This window comes from Cynara cardunculus, unplaced genomic scaffold (genome assembly GCF_001531365.2).
Source record: "Cynara cardunculus var. scolymus isolate 2C unplaced genomic scaffold, CcrdV1 Un_Scaffold_2879, whole genome shotgun sequence".
NCBI lineage: Eukaryota > Viridiplantae > Streptophyta > Magnoliopsida > Asterales > Asteraceae > Cynara > Cynara cardunculus.
In genome coordinates, this window is record NW_020201258.1 from 40,212 (window position 1) to 58,689 (window position 18,478).

At 34.8% G+C, this 18,478-nt stretch overlaps 1 protein-coding gene across 1 annotated transcript; it reads right to left on the reverse strand.

Annotated features, from left to right (window-relative positions):
- Window positions 1–5,789: 5,789 nt before the first annotated feature.
- Window positions 5,790–17,664, reverse strand: LOC112503336 (ATP-dependent Clp protease proteolytic subunit-related protein 3, chloroplastic). Its single transcript, XM_025107396.1, has 10 exons — window positions 17,269–17,664; window positions 16,130–16,231; window positions 15,032–15,154; window positions 14,528–14,587; window positions 12,349–12,445; window positions 12,191–12,264; window positions 7,541–7,594; window positions 7,361–7,444; window positions 7,160–7,277; window positions 5,790–6,064 (listed from the first exon to the last, which is right to left on the reverse strand). The coding sequence occupies exons 1-9, from the start codon at window positions 17,563–17,565 to the stop codon at window positions 7,182–7,184; spliced, it is 987 nt and encodes a 328-aa protein (XP_024963164.1). The 5' UTR covers window positions 17,566–17,664; the 3' UTR covers window positions 5,790–6,064; window positions 7,160–7,181.
- Between the last annotated feature and the right edge of the window lie 814 nt (window positions 17,665–18,478).

The following is an 18,478-nucleotide window of genomic DNA, read 5'->3' on the forward strand; positions in this document are numbered from 1 at the left end:
TTAAAAGATATCCGATCACCACTTGGCCGGTTTAAACATTATCCGGTCACCTCTTGTCCGGTTTAAAAGATATCCGGACAAAGCACAACCGGTTTAAGTATCCGAATTACAATCCGGACACCTCTTAGCCGGATTACTCAAGAATTAGCATAAAATGCCATTTAATTCACAATAACCAGTTCCATACAGGCTTATCAAATCATATATAAGCAATTCATATTTCAAAGCTCTAAACACTCGCCTTTTAGAAACCGAAAAATCAAAGCCTTTAAATTCTTCTTCTTCTTGTGCAAATTCTTCAAATTCTCAGAGAGAAAACACTTTCCAAAAATAGTATGTGTATGTATGTGTTTTTTCTTTCACAACTTCTATTTATATACATACACACCCACAAGGATTTGAGAGGCGGCTTAATAGCCGACCCCTCTAACTTCTTTTCTTTATTTAAATACTCCTACACACACATCAAATACATACATATATCATATATCATATATATATATAACCAAAATAATAACCAGATTATTACATAAAATTTGATGAAATAAAATGCTATGTTCAGGATTATCTGCAGAAGAACATTGTGGGGATTGGTAATCAGAACGGAGGGCTATATTTTTTTGGTAACAATAATGTCTCTTTTGCTTCCAATGGTTGTGGTATGATATGTTTTGTCTCATCTCAATTATGGCATAGTAGACTTGGTCACTCTGCTGATTAAGTCTTGCATGTTTTAAAAGACAAATTAAACATTGGAAATGAAAATATTGGTCCTTGCGAAATATGCCATAAGGCAAAACAAACCCGTGAAAAATTAGGCACTAGTATACACAAGTCTGAAAGTCTAGGTGAACTTGTTCACTTAGACGTTTGGAGTCCTTACCACGTCCAAAGCAGAGAAGGGTACAAATATTTCTTAACTGTGGTTGATGACTTTACCCGCACTGTGTGGGTTTATCTTTTAAAAGGAAAACATGAGGTTTTTGATCATATTGAGAGTTTCTGTAATCTGTTGCTTACCTAATTTGGAAAAAAATGTTAAGGTTTTAGGAGTGACAATGGGACTGAGTTCACCAACCAAAGGTTGTGTGAATTCTTTGAGTCAAAAGGCATTGTTTATCAGACTTCTTGTGTCTATACACCCCAGCAAAATGGGGTGGTTGAACGAAAGCATAGACACCTCCTTAATGTTGTCAGGGCTCACTTGTTTCAGGCTGGAGTGCCTCTTAACATGTGGAATGAATGTGTCTTAACTGCTACTTATCTGATAAATCGCACTCCCACTTCCCTTTTAAATGGTAAGAGCCCTTACGAGCTTATCTATGATTTACAGCCAGTTTTAACTCATTTATGTAACTTTGGATGTCTCTGTTTTGTGCTTATACCCAATGTGTCTGACAAATTTTCTCCCAAATCTGAGAACTGCATTATGTTGGGATATGTTAATTCAAAAAAGGGTTATAGGTTGTATAGCCTAGAAACCAAGAGGATCATTTTTGCTAGAGACACAAAAGTTTTATGAAAATATCTTTCCTTTCAAAATGGGTAATGAGGAAACTGGTTTGACTAAAAATGAAAATGTTAATAATTTGAATTTCTTTGATACTATTTATGGTTCATCTAATGAGTTTGATGTTGTGGGACCCGATGATGAGAATAAGAGACCTTTTGCTGACGACCTTAATGGTCATGACAAATCTAGTAACAGTAACCAAAGAGAACTAGGTAGCCTATCTAGGGTCAGTGATAGTCAGCCTCTAGGCAGCTCTAATGATCAGGATAGACAAAGTCTTCCCCAAGAGGATAGTCTTGGTAGAGTTACCAGTTGGCAGCCTTTGGGTAGCCCTAGACTGGTTGCAAGCCCTCCTAGTGATGTTGTGGTATCAAATACTGATGATAATCCAGGTCTTATCTCTGAGGGAAATATTCCCCAAACTCAATCTCTTAGAAGATTCTCTAGAGCTAGTAACTTCCCTCGAAAATTCGATGACTTTGTTGTCGAAGGTAAGGTCAAGTATGGTATAGAAAGGGTTGTTAATTATTCTTGTCTTTCTTCGGATAATTTATGTTTTGTGTCAAATTTAAATAAATCTGTTGAGCCCAAATCTTTTAAAGATGTTTGTTGTGATCAAAAATTGGTCAAATGCTATGAATGAAGAGATGGAGGCTTTGCATAGAAATGGGACTTGGTATGTAACTGATTTACCTAGTAATAGAAAAGCTATAGGCTGTAAATGGGTCTATAAAATCAAATATAAGTCCAATGGTGAAATTGAAAGGTAYAAAGCTAGATTAGTAGCTAAGGGATACAGTCAAAGAGAGGGCCTATACTATGAGGAGACTTACTCCCCAGTAGTAAAAATGGTTACTGTTGGATGTATAATTGCTCTTGTTGTTCAATATAAGTGGCCTTTGTTTCAATTGGATGTCAATAATGCTTTTCTTTATGGTGATCTTGTTGAAGATGTATATATGACTCTTCCTGAGGGTTATTATGATCCTAAGGAAAAAAGGGTGTGTAAACTTGTTAAGTCATTATATGGGCTTAAACAAGCTCCCAGGCAATGGTATGCAAAGTTGTCCTCTTGCTTAATTGAGAATGGGTTTGTACAGAGTATTAGTGATTATTTGTTGTTCACAAAACATGTTGATTCTGTGTTTCTTGTTCTCCTTGTTTATGTAGATGATATTGTTATTACGGGGAATAGTGTTAATGAGATTAATGCTTTTAAAGAGTACTTAAAAGGAAAATTTCTAATTAAAGATCTAGGAAAATTAAAATTCCTTTTAGGAATAGAAATTCTACATTGTATTAATGGTGTTTGCATGTCCCAAAGGAAATATTGTTTAGAATTATTAAATGATTTTGGGTATTTGGGATGTAAACCATCTAGTACTTCTATGGAAGTTAATCTTGTTATATCTGGTTCTAATAATTCAAGTGATAATCTTTTGGCTGATTGTTCTGGTTTTCAAAGATTATTAGGAAGATTAATTTACCTTCTTGCAACCCGACCGGATATAGCCTTTGTTGTTCATTGTCTGAGTCAGTTTATGCATGCTCCTAGGCAGTCGCATTTAAATTTGGCATTAAGAATTCTCAGGTATCTTAAATTATCTCCGGGAAAGGGCATCAGCATTACATGGTCAGAAAATTTTAACCTAACAGCTTATGTAGACGCTGACTGGGGTAAGTGTTTATCATCCAGACGCTCAGTTACAAGTTATTGTTTATTTCTTGGGAACTCTCTTGTTTCATGGAAAAGTAAGAAACAGAGTACTGTTTCGCGCTCGTCGGCTGAATCTGAATACAGAGCCATGGCCTCTGTATCGTGTGAAATTATTTGAGTTCTTAAGATTTTATCTGATTTGGATATTAATAATCTTCTTCCTGTTAATATGTATTGTGATAACAAATCCGCTATTCAAATAGCAAATAATCTTGTTTTTCACGAAAGAACTAAACACATCGAAATAGATATTCACTATATTCGTGAAAAATTAGTAGAGGCGTTCTGAAAATTGTTAAAGTTTCTACCACTGAACAAACAGCTGATATTTTGACTAAAGCTTTAAGTATAAATCAACATAATTACTTATGTTCAACGTTAAGAATGTTAGATTTGTTTAAAGGTCAAAATTGAGGGCGGGTGTTAAAATACATGTCTATCCAATCTTGACCTATCCTAGCATATTACTAACTTGACTTTGAAATGTCCTTGATTTGTTAATCCTTGAACAGTTTTGGGTAGATTTGTCAATTGCTTAAAGTTGAAGTTGTCTGCTAGATATGAAGGACTGCGCCTCACTATCTTGGAAACATAAAGGGTAGCGGAGCACTTATCGTGAATCTTCAGGGACCAATTCTGCCAATTCATCTTTCATATATAAGGGGGTGTGGAGTCGGATACAGCTCACACAAATTCATTTTTCTTCTTTACGACTATTGAATATTCAAGAAGCTCTCATTATCTCTTTCATAGTTTGTTCTTAGTTATCGATATATCATCGGTCCTAAACGATCTTCATCAGAGTTGGTATTTCTTGATTCTTACATTAGATTCAATGTTAATAGTTGTTTAGATATTCATTGTGTAATCTGTTTAGTTTCTTCTTATTGTTTGTATTCTGTTTTGATTTCAATAATAAAGTTGTTTAGAAATATGAAAAATAATATTTACATTGGTTGTTTGATTGATTTTTCATTAAGGTTTTTATGGATTAATCTGTCTGTATAAACTGAAAAAAAATGTTTGAAGAGTTTTTATTCATAGATAGAAGAGTAAATTACAATTTTTGTCCCTGTGGTTTGAGAAAGATTGCGATTTTCGTTCTTATAGTTTGTAATTTATTATTATTTTCATTCTTGAGAGTAAATATATTAAAACTCCTCCATTAACTCAAAGGATATTTTAATCTTTTTGATTTTTTTTATTTATTAAATATATTCTTTTGTATTTTTGTCTCAATTAAACTATATATTTTATGATAAAAAAGGTTAATAGATAAAAAAAAATATTATTCGATATTGTTTATGATAAAATAATTAAAATATTTTTAATACAACTGGTTTATTTTAATATTTTCAGTTTCTTATTAGTTTGATTTGTTACTAACGTCATTCAAGCGTTAATCACCTCTCACATGATAATATTTTAATCCATTTTTTTCATTAAGGACAAAACGATTAACAATGTTAGACTATTCTTACCAAACAAATATATGTGATTTTATCAAAGAGAAGTACAATTGTTTGGTCTAATAAGTCCTTTCAATTATACAAAACAAAAGGTACGTCTTGTATAAATGTGTTACAATATGTTTATAAAATTATACATTTTATTAATTAAATCGCATACATTTATTTGGTAAAAATAGCCTAATATAGCTAATTGTATGGTTTTATAAAAAAAATTGATTGTTTAGTCCCTAATGAATAAAAAAGAATTAAAATACTATCATGTCAACGACTTGCAATCTTAAATGACGTTAGCGACAAATTGAACTAATAAGAAATTAAAACCATGATGACATAAAATATAAGACAATGATCTGTATTATAAATATTTAATTATTTTTCCACAAAATATTATAATTTCTTAGGTATTAATTCTTTTATCAAAAAATATGTAGTTTGATTAAATTAAAAGCACTAAAGTACAAAAAACGAAATTTAATAAACCAAAAAGATTTAAAAGAAAATCAAAAACTAAAATACCTTTTAAGTTAAAAAGAGCATTTTAATAGATTTACTTTCAAGGACAGAAATAGCTAAAAATTATAAACTATAAGGACAAAAATCAAATTTTCAAAATCATAAGGACGAAAATCGTAATCTTTCATAACCACATAAAGGAAATCGCAATCTTTCATAAACCACATGAACAAAAATCGTCGTTTACTCTAAAATAGAAAGAGCTTGTTTTTTCATTAAAAAGAGCATATTTGAAAGAAAAAAAAATTGACTTTCTTCATAAAGCTCCTTTTAAAAGCTTACTGACAAGCCACTTTTTATATCATTAACCAATTATCAAATGGTCAATTATAGGCTTATAGTTGACCAAATAAATTATAAGTTCCATTAAACTTGTCAAGTTACTAACAAATAAGGCCTTTCCTAATTAACGCTTACGAGGCAAGAAATGTTTACACTATGCTATTTTAATTACTGTGAATTGGAATGTGACGTTGGGTGGGGCCACTTAGACAAATAGAAAAAAAAATCATATGTAATCCGCACCTACAAGACACCTGTCAAGATTTTGGTCCAGAGAGATTATTTGTGAGTGTGTCTGTTTACGAGCATAACATGAAATTGGTATTACAAGAATGAATTCAGTATGTGCAAAATGCAATGCCATGTGTGCTCGTTCATGTCCTATATCTGCTGATACTTCTGGGTACAATTTGAAAAGTAAATCTCTGGGTAGATTGGATCTAACAAGTTCATATCAGCAACATCCCACCACTACCCTATACGTATACCCAACATTAAGATACAACTTCAGCATCTGATCCCTGCTGCATTTGGACAGCTTATCTTCCAAGTTATGAGTTGGTAATCCTGCACTCAAAATTGGGTCACAACAATATCAGGGATCGTTTGGTTTGATGGAATAGTTTTGAGGGATTTGGAATCTTTCGTGTGTTTGGTTTGTAGGATTTGGAATGGAATTAGATTCCATTCTTCATAAATAAGAGGTGATTGATTATTACAAAATAAATGTTTTTAACATTTTTTAAAACATTATTACATACAATCCTACAAAATCATGTGAAATACCAAGCACCCCCGAAGGATTTCAAAATCCTATGTTCATGGGATTCCAAATCCAGAAAAACCTTCAAACCAAACATGGGATTGAATGGGTTTCAATTCTAAATCCCTCCAAATCCAATCCAATCCCGCAAACCAAATGGGACCTTAGTTTCTTATTTGTCACAAGTGATTTAAAATATCCTACATAAGTATGTTTTCACTTGTTTGTCAATATTTAAAATATTAGAAACAATCCTTGTTACATGCAATGAAGCCGTGGACTCGGGGACAATGTGGTGCTCGTACTAAGGTTATGTTGCCAAACTAGCTAATAAGTTAGCTCTTTGCTAATAAACTAGTCATGTCACGTTTGATAAAAATTGGCTAACAAGCTAGATGACAACATAAAATAGGAAAAATGTAAGGGGCTTTTATGTAAAATACAAGGACATATTTGGAAAAAAGTGAAGAAAAAAACCCCAAGTTTTAAAAAAAAAGGACCTTTCTAATAAACACAAAAAACAAATTAACATATGGTTGCCGAACATTTATGATGCTTATTTTGGGACAACAAACAAACGTGCAAAGTGGAATGTCAAATGTTTTCATAGTTCCCAACCTGCCTTCTAAGTGGTAGCAGGTTCAAATCCCTCTCTTTTGCCAATTCAGAACAGAAAAGAATGTGCAATGAGGAAGAATAAATCAATAAAATCCAGTAAAATTAAAACTCAAAGAAAAAGAATTGCATTTTAACAAGTGATGTACCAATAATATACAAGAACTTAAAAGGCTTTGATTGAAAGACGGTTAAAAAATGAGACGATATTGTTAACGCAGGAAGCACAGCATTATAAATCTTAAACCTAAGAGTTGAGGTAATAAGCAAGGGTATTTATTTACCTCTTAAGTATAAGCAACTTTACTACATGGCATCGAGAGATTTAATCCCAGCGCTCTTATCCCATGCCTCCTGTGGCACAACATCTGACATGATCTTTTCCTGACCACGCCAAAGTATCTGAACAGCAAAGAAATCTCATTAGCGAAACCACAAGGAGTTGCAACATGATACATACATAGTATTGATGGACACGGATGTACCTTATCGATTACACCAAACTCTTTGGCTTTAGTGGAATCCATATAAAACGGTCTTCTCATCACTTGCGTAACAGTCTCCACTGACTAGTGAAACATTGTTCATCCAATCAGAGTTCTATATTCCATGCACATCCTAAAATAAAAGGAAGCAAAGAACAAGCAGACTAACTAACTACTCACATTCTCGGTGTGCTTTGACAAGAGGCCAACAAGTGTGTCCTTGTTATTTATTACCTGAAAATGCAGTTTAATATGTCAAAAGACCCAAATTAGATATTGGAAAGAATAAGCAAACCTTTTATACTCCCAACATAATTATTAGTCTTTACCAATTACAACTAGTCTTCTACAACCAGTCCAAGAAGCTACATGACTCAGTAGCCCCCCACGTTGGAGAGTGAATATCATGCAAAACAGTAGTAGAGAGACCGAGGGGGCATTTGGTTCGCAGAACTGAATTTGGTGGAATTGGAATCCATCAACGGAATTTGACTTTGAAGAAACTGGAATGGAATTTGACCACGTGTGTGGTTGGATGGAACAGTTAAAGGAAGTGGGATCTTTGGGATATCCCGTGGAATGATGAAATCTTTAACCTAAGAAATTCAATGGCAGTCAAAGGATTCCAACATTTTCAATATGTGAAATAAACAAATGAACTGGAATCTGGTCAAAGGAATTGACCATTCCAATTACCTTGAAATCCTTTGGATTCAATGTACCAGACAGCCCCTAAGAAATAAAAGACTATTATTTGTGGGTGATCCAACGGGATTCAATGATTTACATGCTCCAATCATCCTTCCAAGGAGTCAAGAAGGTTGAAAATGGAGGTCTCAAGAATTCTTTTGATGTTTATGGACCACTTTCGGGGGTTTTTTGCAAACCACAGGGATGAAAAGTAAAGTTTACTCTTCTTTATATATATCTATTTGTATTTATTATATAAACCTAATCTTTTAACTGCTTTACCAACGCCATAACCGCTATGTCAATAAACGGTCATGATCGTGATTTCAGAACACAATTGCGTTAGCTGCTTAGATTAAAATAGAGATTATATAAAGGTCAAAACAAAGATGGATGAGCTCATTATGACGTCCAAAGTAATATATGTATGTTTTGCCCAATCATATCATGTTAAATTGTTAAAAACATGGTAAGACATTATGAAAATCTTATTAGGACCGTCAAAATCTAAGACTTTAGTGCTAAACTATGCTGAAACAAGGTAGATGAAATGTAGTTATAGTGTTGCTACGAGGGAAGTGGATGATATGATATGTCACCAGATTATATCTTATGGAACTTGAAGCTGATGTTGGGAAAGATAAAGATTTGAAGAGGACGATGAGTTACTGCCAGAAATTGAAGGGCTCTCTTTCGGAAATAAAAAATAAGATCCTTTCGCTTTCCTTTCTTCCCTTTGTTGTTTTCCTCATCAGAACTTCCCTTCATCATCAGCATCGTTATGAATGTCAACGATGAAGAAGTTTTTGCTGCCCAGTTGTTGGCATATTTTAGTCCTAAGCAAAGACAATGAACTAGGTTGTTGTTGCTGTTGTTTTTCCTGCTGCCCTAAAATCGACACCCAGTTAGATATTTAGACCATGTTGGATTACTATTACGAAGTGCTTGCCCTCAGCCCTATTGGATATTCAGGCCATTCAATTGGAGTTGCATTTACCTCAATTGAAGATTAACAGTTGGACTAATATCTATAGATTATTAGGTATTAGATTATTAGTTAATCAAGTCTCTTAATTTGGTTTAGCATGGAAGCTGATTCATTGATAGTGTGTGCTACTTCGAACACTACTACATCCAATGAAAGTACAAAATGCCAAACATGGATATGGTATGGGAATGGGAAACATAGAAAGATCCCATTAAAAAGGGTAATATTTGATGCACATAATGTTCCTTTAAAAGGAACACTAGATTGAAGCAACATCCCACTCACATTAGAGGACAAGTACAAGGTTGTCCTAAAGTGACTACCGAGATAACAAAGAGCTATGCTGTTATAGCGGTGAAAATACAAAATTGCAGTCGGGAGCAATATTTGAAATAGGGGTTATAGCGGTGGTATAACGGTCAATATAATATTTATTAGAATTATATATATATATATATATATATATATGTATGTATGTATGTATGTATGTGTGTATGTATGTTGGAGCCGAAGCTGTTGAGGACTTGAGGATCGACGATGAAGAAGATGGACTGGAGCAAAAGCTCTAGAGGATCGACGATGAAGAAGAAGGTGGAGTGGAGCGGAAGCTCTAGAGGATCGACGATGAAGAAGAAGGTGGAGTGGAGCGGAAGCTNAAGCTCTAGAGGATCGACGATGAAGAAGAAGGTGGAGTGGAGCGGAAGCTCTAGAGGATCGACGATGAAGAAGAAGGTGGAGTGGAGCGGAAGCTGTTGAGGATCGACGATGAAAAAGAAGGTGGAGTGGAGCAGAAGCTGTTGTCGACTCAGTGGAGAACACGAGAAGAAAGTTGAACTTTTCTTGGTTGACTGTAGTTGTCGTCGAACTTGGTAAGGATGGATACAATATTGGATTGAAAACCTAACATTTTGATTTAAGTTTATAAACCATATGTTGATAAGGGCGCAAATCTAATTAGAAGCCCAAGTCAAAAACTCAAAATAATAGCCCAAAAAAATAACAACATAGTTCTAAAGAGGCACAAGCTAAAATATCGGAATATATGTTCGGAATTCCACCTCAAATACAGTCAAATATCGGTCAATTGCACCGCTAATATCGGAAACACAATTTTCGCCGCAATTTCACCTTAGTCCGCAATCCGCTGTTGCAGCGCAATAGCGACGCAAATAACAGCATAGACAGAGAGCTCATTCGGTGATGTTGATACTCTATGGTTTCATTAGATATTACTATCAAATATATATTACATATATCCAGTACTACATATTTATAAATATTCTTAAATACTATATTAACCGCTATCATTTTCCACTATACCATCGTTTTTCCTGATATAGCAAATCAAGGAGCTGACTACAATTCTTGCTTAGCACCGCGATAACGGCACAAGGAGAAAGCATAGTTGCTAAAAGTGCGCCTGACGCGTGCCTAGGCTATAGGCTCATAAGGCTCAACATCTTACGCTTTTTAAGGTCGAGGGGCTACGAGTATTCACGAGGCTCACTAAGGCCCTGCACTTTGACTGAGGGGCCTTGTGGGCCTAGGGGCGCCTCATAAAGATTTATTAAATACCTAGTCAAACCCTGATATTAAATAAGTTCTCTCATCTTCTCAGCTCCTAGACTTCTTTAAAGAAGAGTTATTAAATAGATGACATAAATCAAACCCTAATATTAAATACCCGGTCCTTGGAACTTCAAGGCCTCTTTCTCTATAAATACTCGGCCCTTAAAACTTCTTCCTCACGGCTCACGCTTTAAACCCTTCTCCATTCTGCCTCTATCAAAGTACCGTTGATTGCTGCATTGGAGCTTGTACTTGCTACATGTTTGAGTTGTGTGTAACTGTGTGTGTATATACATGTACTTTTTTTCTATAAGATGCACCTCACATTCTTGAGGCCAGCACCTCACATTCTTGAGGCCGGCACCTCACGGCAGTGCCTCAGTGCGCCTTGAGCCTTAAACAACTTCGGGAGAAACATTGTCAAATCTGATAATTTAGTGCTAAGCTAGGTTGAAACAAGACAAATGAAGAGTACTATAGTGGTGCTACAAAGTATATGATATGACATGTCCACCAAAAGGTACCAACACATTATACCTTTTGGAATTTGAAGCTGATGTTAGAGAAGGATAAAAATATTGATGATGATGTTGATAGTGCAGGAACATTCAAGGAAGGAAAAGAGATATAATGCCCTTCATGCTTGAGATATGAAGACTATGACGAGAAGAATATGTGAACGGAAAATTGACCTTCTACACAAATACAAAGTCAGAAAGAGTAATATGTTTTGCCTTTTTCTTGTTACCTAAGTCACAATTATTCCATGACATAACATGCATGTTCAAATATTGTTCCCATGCCTCATTCGTTGCCATATCTTTGATGAAGGTGGCCATGATTTTGGTCTTGTTTTGTTGGTCAATCCTCCTCATTGATAATCATATAGAAGTTCTTAAATTTGCTATAAATCTTGTGTATTTCATCATTGTCATCTTCTAGGCTAGTGGCAAACGACAAGTCTTTTGAATTCCTCAATTGCATAATGCCACCAAATACTTGAGATTTTCATATGGTGGGAATACCTGTTATGATTCGTATAGTAGCATATTGGGCAAAGCAAAAGGCACAGTATACATAGAAGATTATAGAAATTATATAATTTAAAATTTGAGATGCATGGGCACCCTTTTTGGGTAAAAACTAAGGTAACACCACTTGACATGGTTTGGTCATCCAAAGCATATAATAGATGATGCATGAGTGAGAATTTATTTAGCTCATGAGAAGGCTATGGGCAGGGCAACAGTAATAGGAGGAAAATAAAGCGATGAGTTTAGTGAATAGTGAAGACAAAATAAATTGGCATTAAGAAAGCTTGACGATCTATACATGTCTTAGAGCCATATGACTAGTTCATTCCTCAACAACTAAACTTCTGTTGGTTTCGTTTTAAGCCTAGCCCAACTAGTTTCAGATAGAAAGCTTCTTGTCGCAATGGGGAAAAGAAAGAAAAATATATTGCAAATTGATTCATCTATGCTATTTATCGTGCTGATAAATTATAATATACTAGAAGATCATGTTACTCCAAAACTTCAAAACAAGAATGTGAAGTACTTGGTACAAGAATTAAGACACACCTCCTTTGCACGTATGAGAACATCACTGCCTGTCATCAATCCAGATGAAGGAACACGGGGCTGTTGTATCATAGCTTAAAACAAAACAAATACTTATGATTATTTGAAAGCAGCATATGATAAAGATGGCAAGAAATATATACAAATTTATATCATACCCTTTGCATGTGGCATCATAAATCTTTTGCCCTTAGCCCCAGCAGCAAGCAAAAGACATGCATGACCTATAGCAGCTCCAACTCCAACAGTATGTATCTGCACATGAAATTATTAAAAAATAGAGTCAAAAGGGCAATATTGGAATATCAAAAAGGAAACATAAACTATACCAATCAATGCACACATTCCAGCATCACTCAAATAATGCAGGATATAATCTTAACACAGAAATACTATGGTTTGATACTTGCATCTTAAGTGCTTGCAGCATTAAATGTTGCACAGTGAGTACTGATGTGCTTTTTTTCATTTTCAGGAATCAAGTTGTATAGCCAGAAAATCAACTCATTCAAAATATGAGAAGTCAATAATAATTTATTACACAGAAAATCTGTTGAACAAATTAAAGACAGATTTTAACAAATGGAGGTACACAACCAAAAGAGCACAAACTTCCCCTCCTAAAACTGTAGCTAGTTCACATACTTCTACAATCTGACAGATTATGACACAAGACAAAGACCAATCATCTGTAGACATATAGATAAAGCAATGAAAGACGCAGGATGGTCGGATTTACAAACCTGTAATTGTATGGATGGAAGGGTGTGAGGGTAACCAATATACTCCTCACAAGTCACATCACAATTAATCACAATCAAGCTTATTCAAAGGGGTGCACACAAGTTGGGTTATAAGGTTGGTTCATTGCCCAACCGAAATTGGGTTCGGTCAGGTTGGATTTTGCATATTATATACCCGGGTTTGGCTAAAATTTGTCATAATCAAGGTTTGTACGCATGTTGGATTGTCTTTAACTTACTGAAAACCAAAATTAACACATAATCAACCTGTTCATTACAGATCTTAAATTAAGTATAGGGTTGAGATTTTTTGGGTTTTAACAAACAAGAAATCAGAAGATGAGCAAACATTGCTACAAGAGAGATCACAAGTATAAAATATGTACATAAATTTCTAAAAAGGAGTAAGATTTTAGAAAGATTGCTGTTAGAAAGAGAAAACATTCATAACCATCTAAAAAGAGATGTACGAGATCCCTACAGGATGAGCATTTTACATGTAATCTAAAAAGAGACAACGTAGGTTATGTATAGAGAAAGAATGCACAAATACTGTTATACACTATGAGGTTTTCACAAGAAGTAACTATTTACATTTCTGTAGCGAGGAAGTGAGTATTCTGAAAACTGAAAAATGAATAGAAGTGATGATCCAATAGAAAAGTTAATTTGGATTAGGATGAGTTTGGTTACTTCTTATTAGGGTTACACAGCTCAACTTGTAGATATTCTAAATCCTTGACTGAAAAAGCATACAAATGGTCGTCCAAACTAACTAAGCTCATCCTACCAAAAGAAAACCTTTCCTATTGAAAGATCAGAAATGTAACACACTCATCTACCAAAAAACCATCACAACCATTAATCAAACTAACACCATTTGAACCACCACCAGCCTTTGTTTACATCATACCAAGAAGTAATTAGCAGAGGCCTTGCATTATAAATCACTGCCCAGTCCCAACATTAGACATTTCCAATTAGCATCCCTCCCTCATCTCAAGTCATCAGATCCATATTTAAATTATGTGTACTTTGTTAAGAACGTAACAACTAAAGATGCACAAGGCCCGGCCTCCTGGGCCTGTTTTCAGTAAGCAAAAAAATCCCAGTCCTAGCCTGGGCCTGGGCCGGCCTCAGGTTTATGGTGCATCTACAGTAATCACTTGCTTTTGAAAATGCAAAGTTGCCTCTAGACATGGCAGTTGGATGATATTATATTTCACAGAATAATATATGCAAAAGAGATGTGCACAAATACCATAACTATATAGAGAGTTCCCATTCACCATAACCAAACTCCTTAAGCATATTGAAGCCTAGCTTGTAGAAGGTCCCACCATTAAAGACCAAAATATTAACCTTCATGTCTTGATCTTCCAAGCAGAAATGAGGTTAAAAAGAGAACAATATACCATTAACTAAAATTCAGAAGCAATTGTCCAAATGAATCACTTGGAATGTGCTTATGAGTCCATATTGCGTCTCAGGCACCCAAAGAACCACAAAGATGGCAGGGAACCAAGCTTTAAGCAGACATAATTCAATATTGTAAAAATTACAGAGACACCATATATAAATGGCAAGCATGTACCTCGTTTTTCAATTGCATCATAGCATCATAAATTGCAAAACCCTCTGTTTCCATTCCTACCTGATCATGATGAGCAAAGTCAAAGGATTAGAAAAACCGTTGTTTGATCATCAAGAAAGACTTCAAGGGAAAATCGCATGTGCCGTTATCCATCAACTTTTTAAAAAACCTTGTTATGCTTTATAACTAAAAGGATACATCCATACAAGTTGGGGAAAATTTTGATCTCTATTCGATCAACTAATTAAATAAGCGCATGCCATCTATGGAGGAATCAAGTGTATTATAAAAGTTACAGCTTCACCTAGCCAAATCACAATCATAAACATGCTAAACAGCAATAGAAGTGTAGAAAAAAATCCAGAAAATGAAAAAAGAAGGCGAATACAGAAAAATAGACGATTAATAAGAAGAAATCCAATCATCAAAAACCCTGAAGAAACTTGCCAGAAGTCTTCCCGTTATACACAACCTAACGAAAGACGCTGAAGAAAAAAGGCTCACCGATTCACCATCATCACGAGTAGTTCCTGTGGAATTTATATAAAGATATATAGGCTCTTTGGGATCCATCCATTGTAGATACATTAATTCTGCAATGATGAGTTCTGTGACTGCCGGCACCAACTGAGACGAAGTTATACAAAGGCTCCGTAAGTACAAGTAGTTGAATTGTTTTATATAAAAAAGTTCCCACGTGATACATCTTCAGTGAAAAATTCCACATTAGCAAAACAAGCACAGCATTTTATGCCTGGATATGTTGTGTATGAAGGCCGTTCATCAGTAAACAGAGGATCCATAAATACAAGTAGTTGAATTGTTTTATATGAAAAAGTTTCCATGTGATACAAGTAGTTGAATTGTTTTATGCCTGGCAAAGTTGTGTTTTTTAGTAGTTCATTTGTGTATGAAGGCCGTCCATCAGTAAACATAAACACAACCTTGCGTGATAATGGTATATTTCCTAGCAATCCAAAAGTACAATAGAACTTGTAAATCAAAATAATGGTTCCATTTTGGTCAGCAATTAGTAATATAAAGAATACATCTTAATAGTCATTGAGTTATAAAATTTGATATTTTGATGAAGATAGTAAGTCTAAAGTCAGTGAATCAACCATATTCAACAACATCAAATTACATATCAAGATCGAAGATTTCCATGCTCTTTTAACTGAAAGGAGCACAGAGAGAAAGAGAGTTTTCTGTACAGAAATTTGGGCCACCCTTGACATTTTCAAATTAATTTTACCACCTACCATTCAGAACCCTTGACTTTACTTTTATAATATTGCAAATTAGCAATTGCACCATTTTTCAACTTCTATAGTTGAAGAGGTGACAGCAACAAAGATACAGGAACGGTTAATAAGATAATGCTATAAGATGGAACCCACTTATTTTTACCTCTTACCGCGCTTGACTTTCAAGTTCTTTACCTAATCAGAATAGATGTTTATGAAATTCCTCCCTTTTTTTCTTTTACGAAAAAACCAACCAAAAGAAATAATGAAGCAAAGAAAATAAATGGCAGTTAGCACCCCTCACTCTCCCTTCGGTTAGTGTAAATACAGTGATAGTAGAAACAGAAGCAGATACCGGCATGCCAAGGTACACTATTCTTCCATGGAGAAGCAATGACGGCAAATCTGGAGGTGGCCTCCTTGGCCTGTGTTCATTGTAAGACACGGATCTTTCCACCTAATACAAATAATTAAAATTATTAGTGGTTATCGCTAGTAATGTAATACAAAGAATCAAGTTATTATTGACTACCACATGATGAAAGGCAATTTACTGAATATATAAGGCTATATAGTAATAAAGTTGCTATTATCCCTAATATACACTCCATCACCTATCTGTCATGATTAAATACCACTCTAGTCGATTGACAATATAGTACAAGAAGTCATTAAGTTCTTTTCACACTCTGATGTGTCGGCAGCGGTGTTGCGCCATTCTTAATTTTGATCTTTCTGCCAACCTACACTCAGTAGTAACAGCACTCATATAGGAATGAAACTGAACAATATAGAATTGTCAAAGAACCACTAGAATAGAAAAAAGGACAAGTTTCACAATACCATGTAGCCAATGGGTATTGTTGCTCCACTATTATAGCGGTAATGAACTTAATTAATGTACAAGACGAAGCCTTTTTCTTGTGCATACACTGTAGTGTAGATATGCTCTTGTGCCTTCTTCCCTGGCCAGGTTCTTTTTTATTTATCTTACTCTCAACTACAGAATAATAAACATTTCCGTATTGATGGATCATGGATATGTATCTAAAGACTAACAGAATTATATCACTACTTTTATCATGTGAGGAACTGTAGTTCCAGTCAAGGCTGCTCCTCAGCAACAAATAGCAGCTTCATGGGTTCAAATCACAAAAGTAACTGTTCTGTTGCAAGGTTAAACCTCGACATTCAAACAGTTTCATTTTTGGTTTTACAATCCGCAGTTACTCATCCTAGAATAACACAAGAAACATCTGTATTTGATCCTTGTTCCATCGGAATAATTATGTATCCCTATTTTTGACGGAATCAAAATACTCTAAAATTGAGCTAGGGTTTGGATTGCTTCTATGATACATCCAGATTTCTGATGGAAGATATATTACTAATACCAGTTTAACAACAGGCAATGAAATGGCTATCACACCTAGTGAAAGTTAAAGGACAAACGAATAAGCACATAAAATTGAATAAGAAAATAAGATTATGTACTGTGGCAGGAGTAGCCATGAGCGTCGGGGATTCAAAAAGGTCCAAGTACGGCGGCGTATCGGAGTTAGTTGGCCGATTGAGGAGCTTCTCCGGTGAACTAGCTGCCACTGATGCGAGCTTGGAAAGAAATGGATCTTTAGGGTTTAGAGGAGGAAACGGAGCTTTGATACTGTTTCTAGTACGTATGGAACAGTGGGTCTTAACCGTGGTTCGCCGGAGCGACGGCGATGAAGAAGAAGCAGGTGAACAACAAGGGATTGTGGAAGAAGCCATTGATAGGCCCAAATTCGTGGACATTGGAGGAGGTTAGGAGAGTCTGTTCCAAAGAGGTTACAGGAGGGAAGGGTTTGGATATTGTTTTATTGAAAAATACAAACAGAACCCCTATACTTGCACAATTTGACTTGAGGCGAAGTCTTGTGTGAGAAATACAAGTTCTCCCGATACATAGGGTGAACAAAAAACCGTCAACCCGTAAAACTCGTCCAACCTAACCCGTTAACAACCCAATTAAATCGAACCCGTCTACCCGTCAAATTGCCCACCCGCCAAACCGCTAACCCACCAATTAGGAGGGTTGAAATTGGGTTGAGACTAGCTCAACCCGTCAACCCGCCGTTAATATATAATTTTTATAAAATTATATATATATATGGTTATTATGTATATATATATATATATTAATAATGTATAAATTTTATATAATTTTTATTGATATTATATTTTGTTTCATTTTAACTAAACGTATAGGTTACCAAAAGAGATTCACGATCAAAGAAAGATGACAAATAATCTAATTAATAAGGAAAATTATTGATTTTTTTGCAACAACAACAAATTGATATGTTGGAAAATATGAATGATATTGATAGATATTTGATGGACGAATCCATCAATCTATGACGCCTTTAAAGAGTTACATTAAAAAATGTCTTATCTAAAAGAGTTCCAATATGTTTATAGGATGTTTTGGACGTCTTAACAAATCTGATGATGCTTTTAAAATAAAGTGTCGTATTAGTTATTTTATACAACACGACTTGAAAAAATGTCATATGAGCATAGATGTCCTATAAATAGATGACTTTGCGGGACACTTCTCAAAATGTTTCTATAAAATAACTAATACGACATTTTATTTAAAGATCATTCTAAACACTTGTTGAAACGTCAAAAAACGTCCTATAAACCTATTGTAACACTTTTAGAT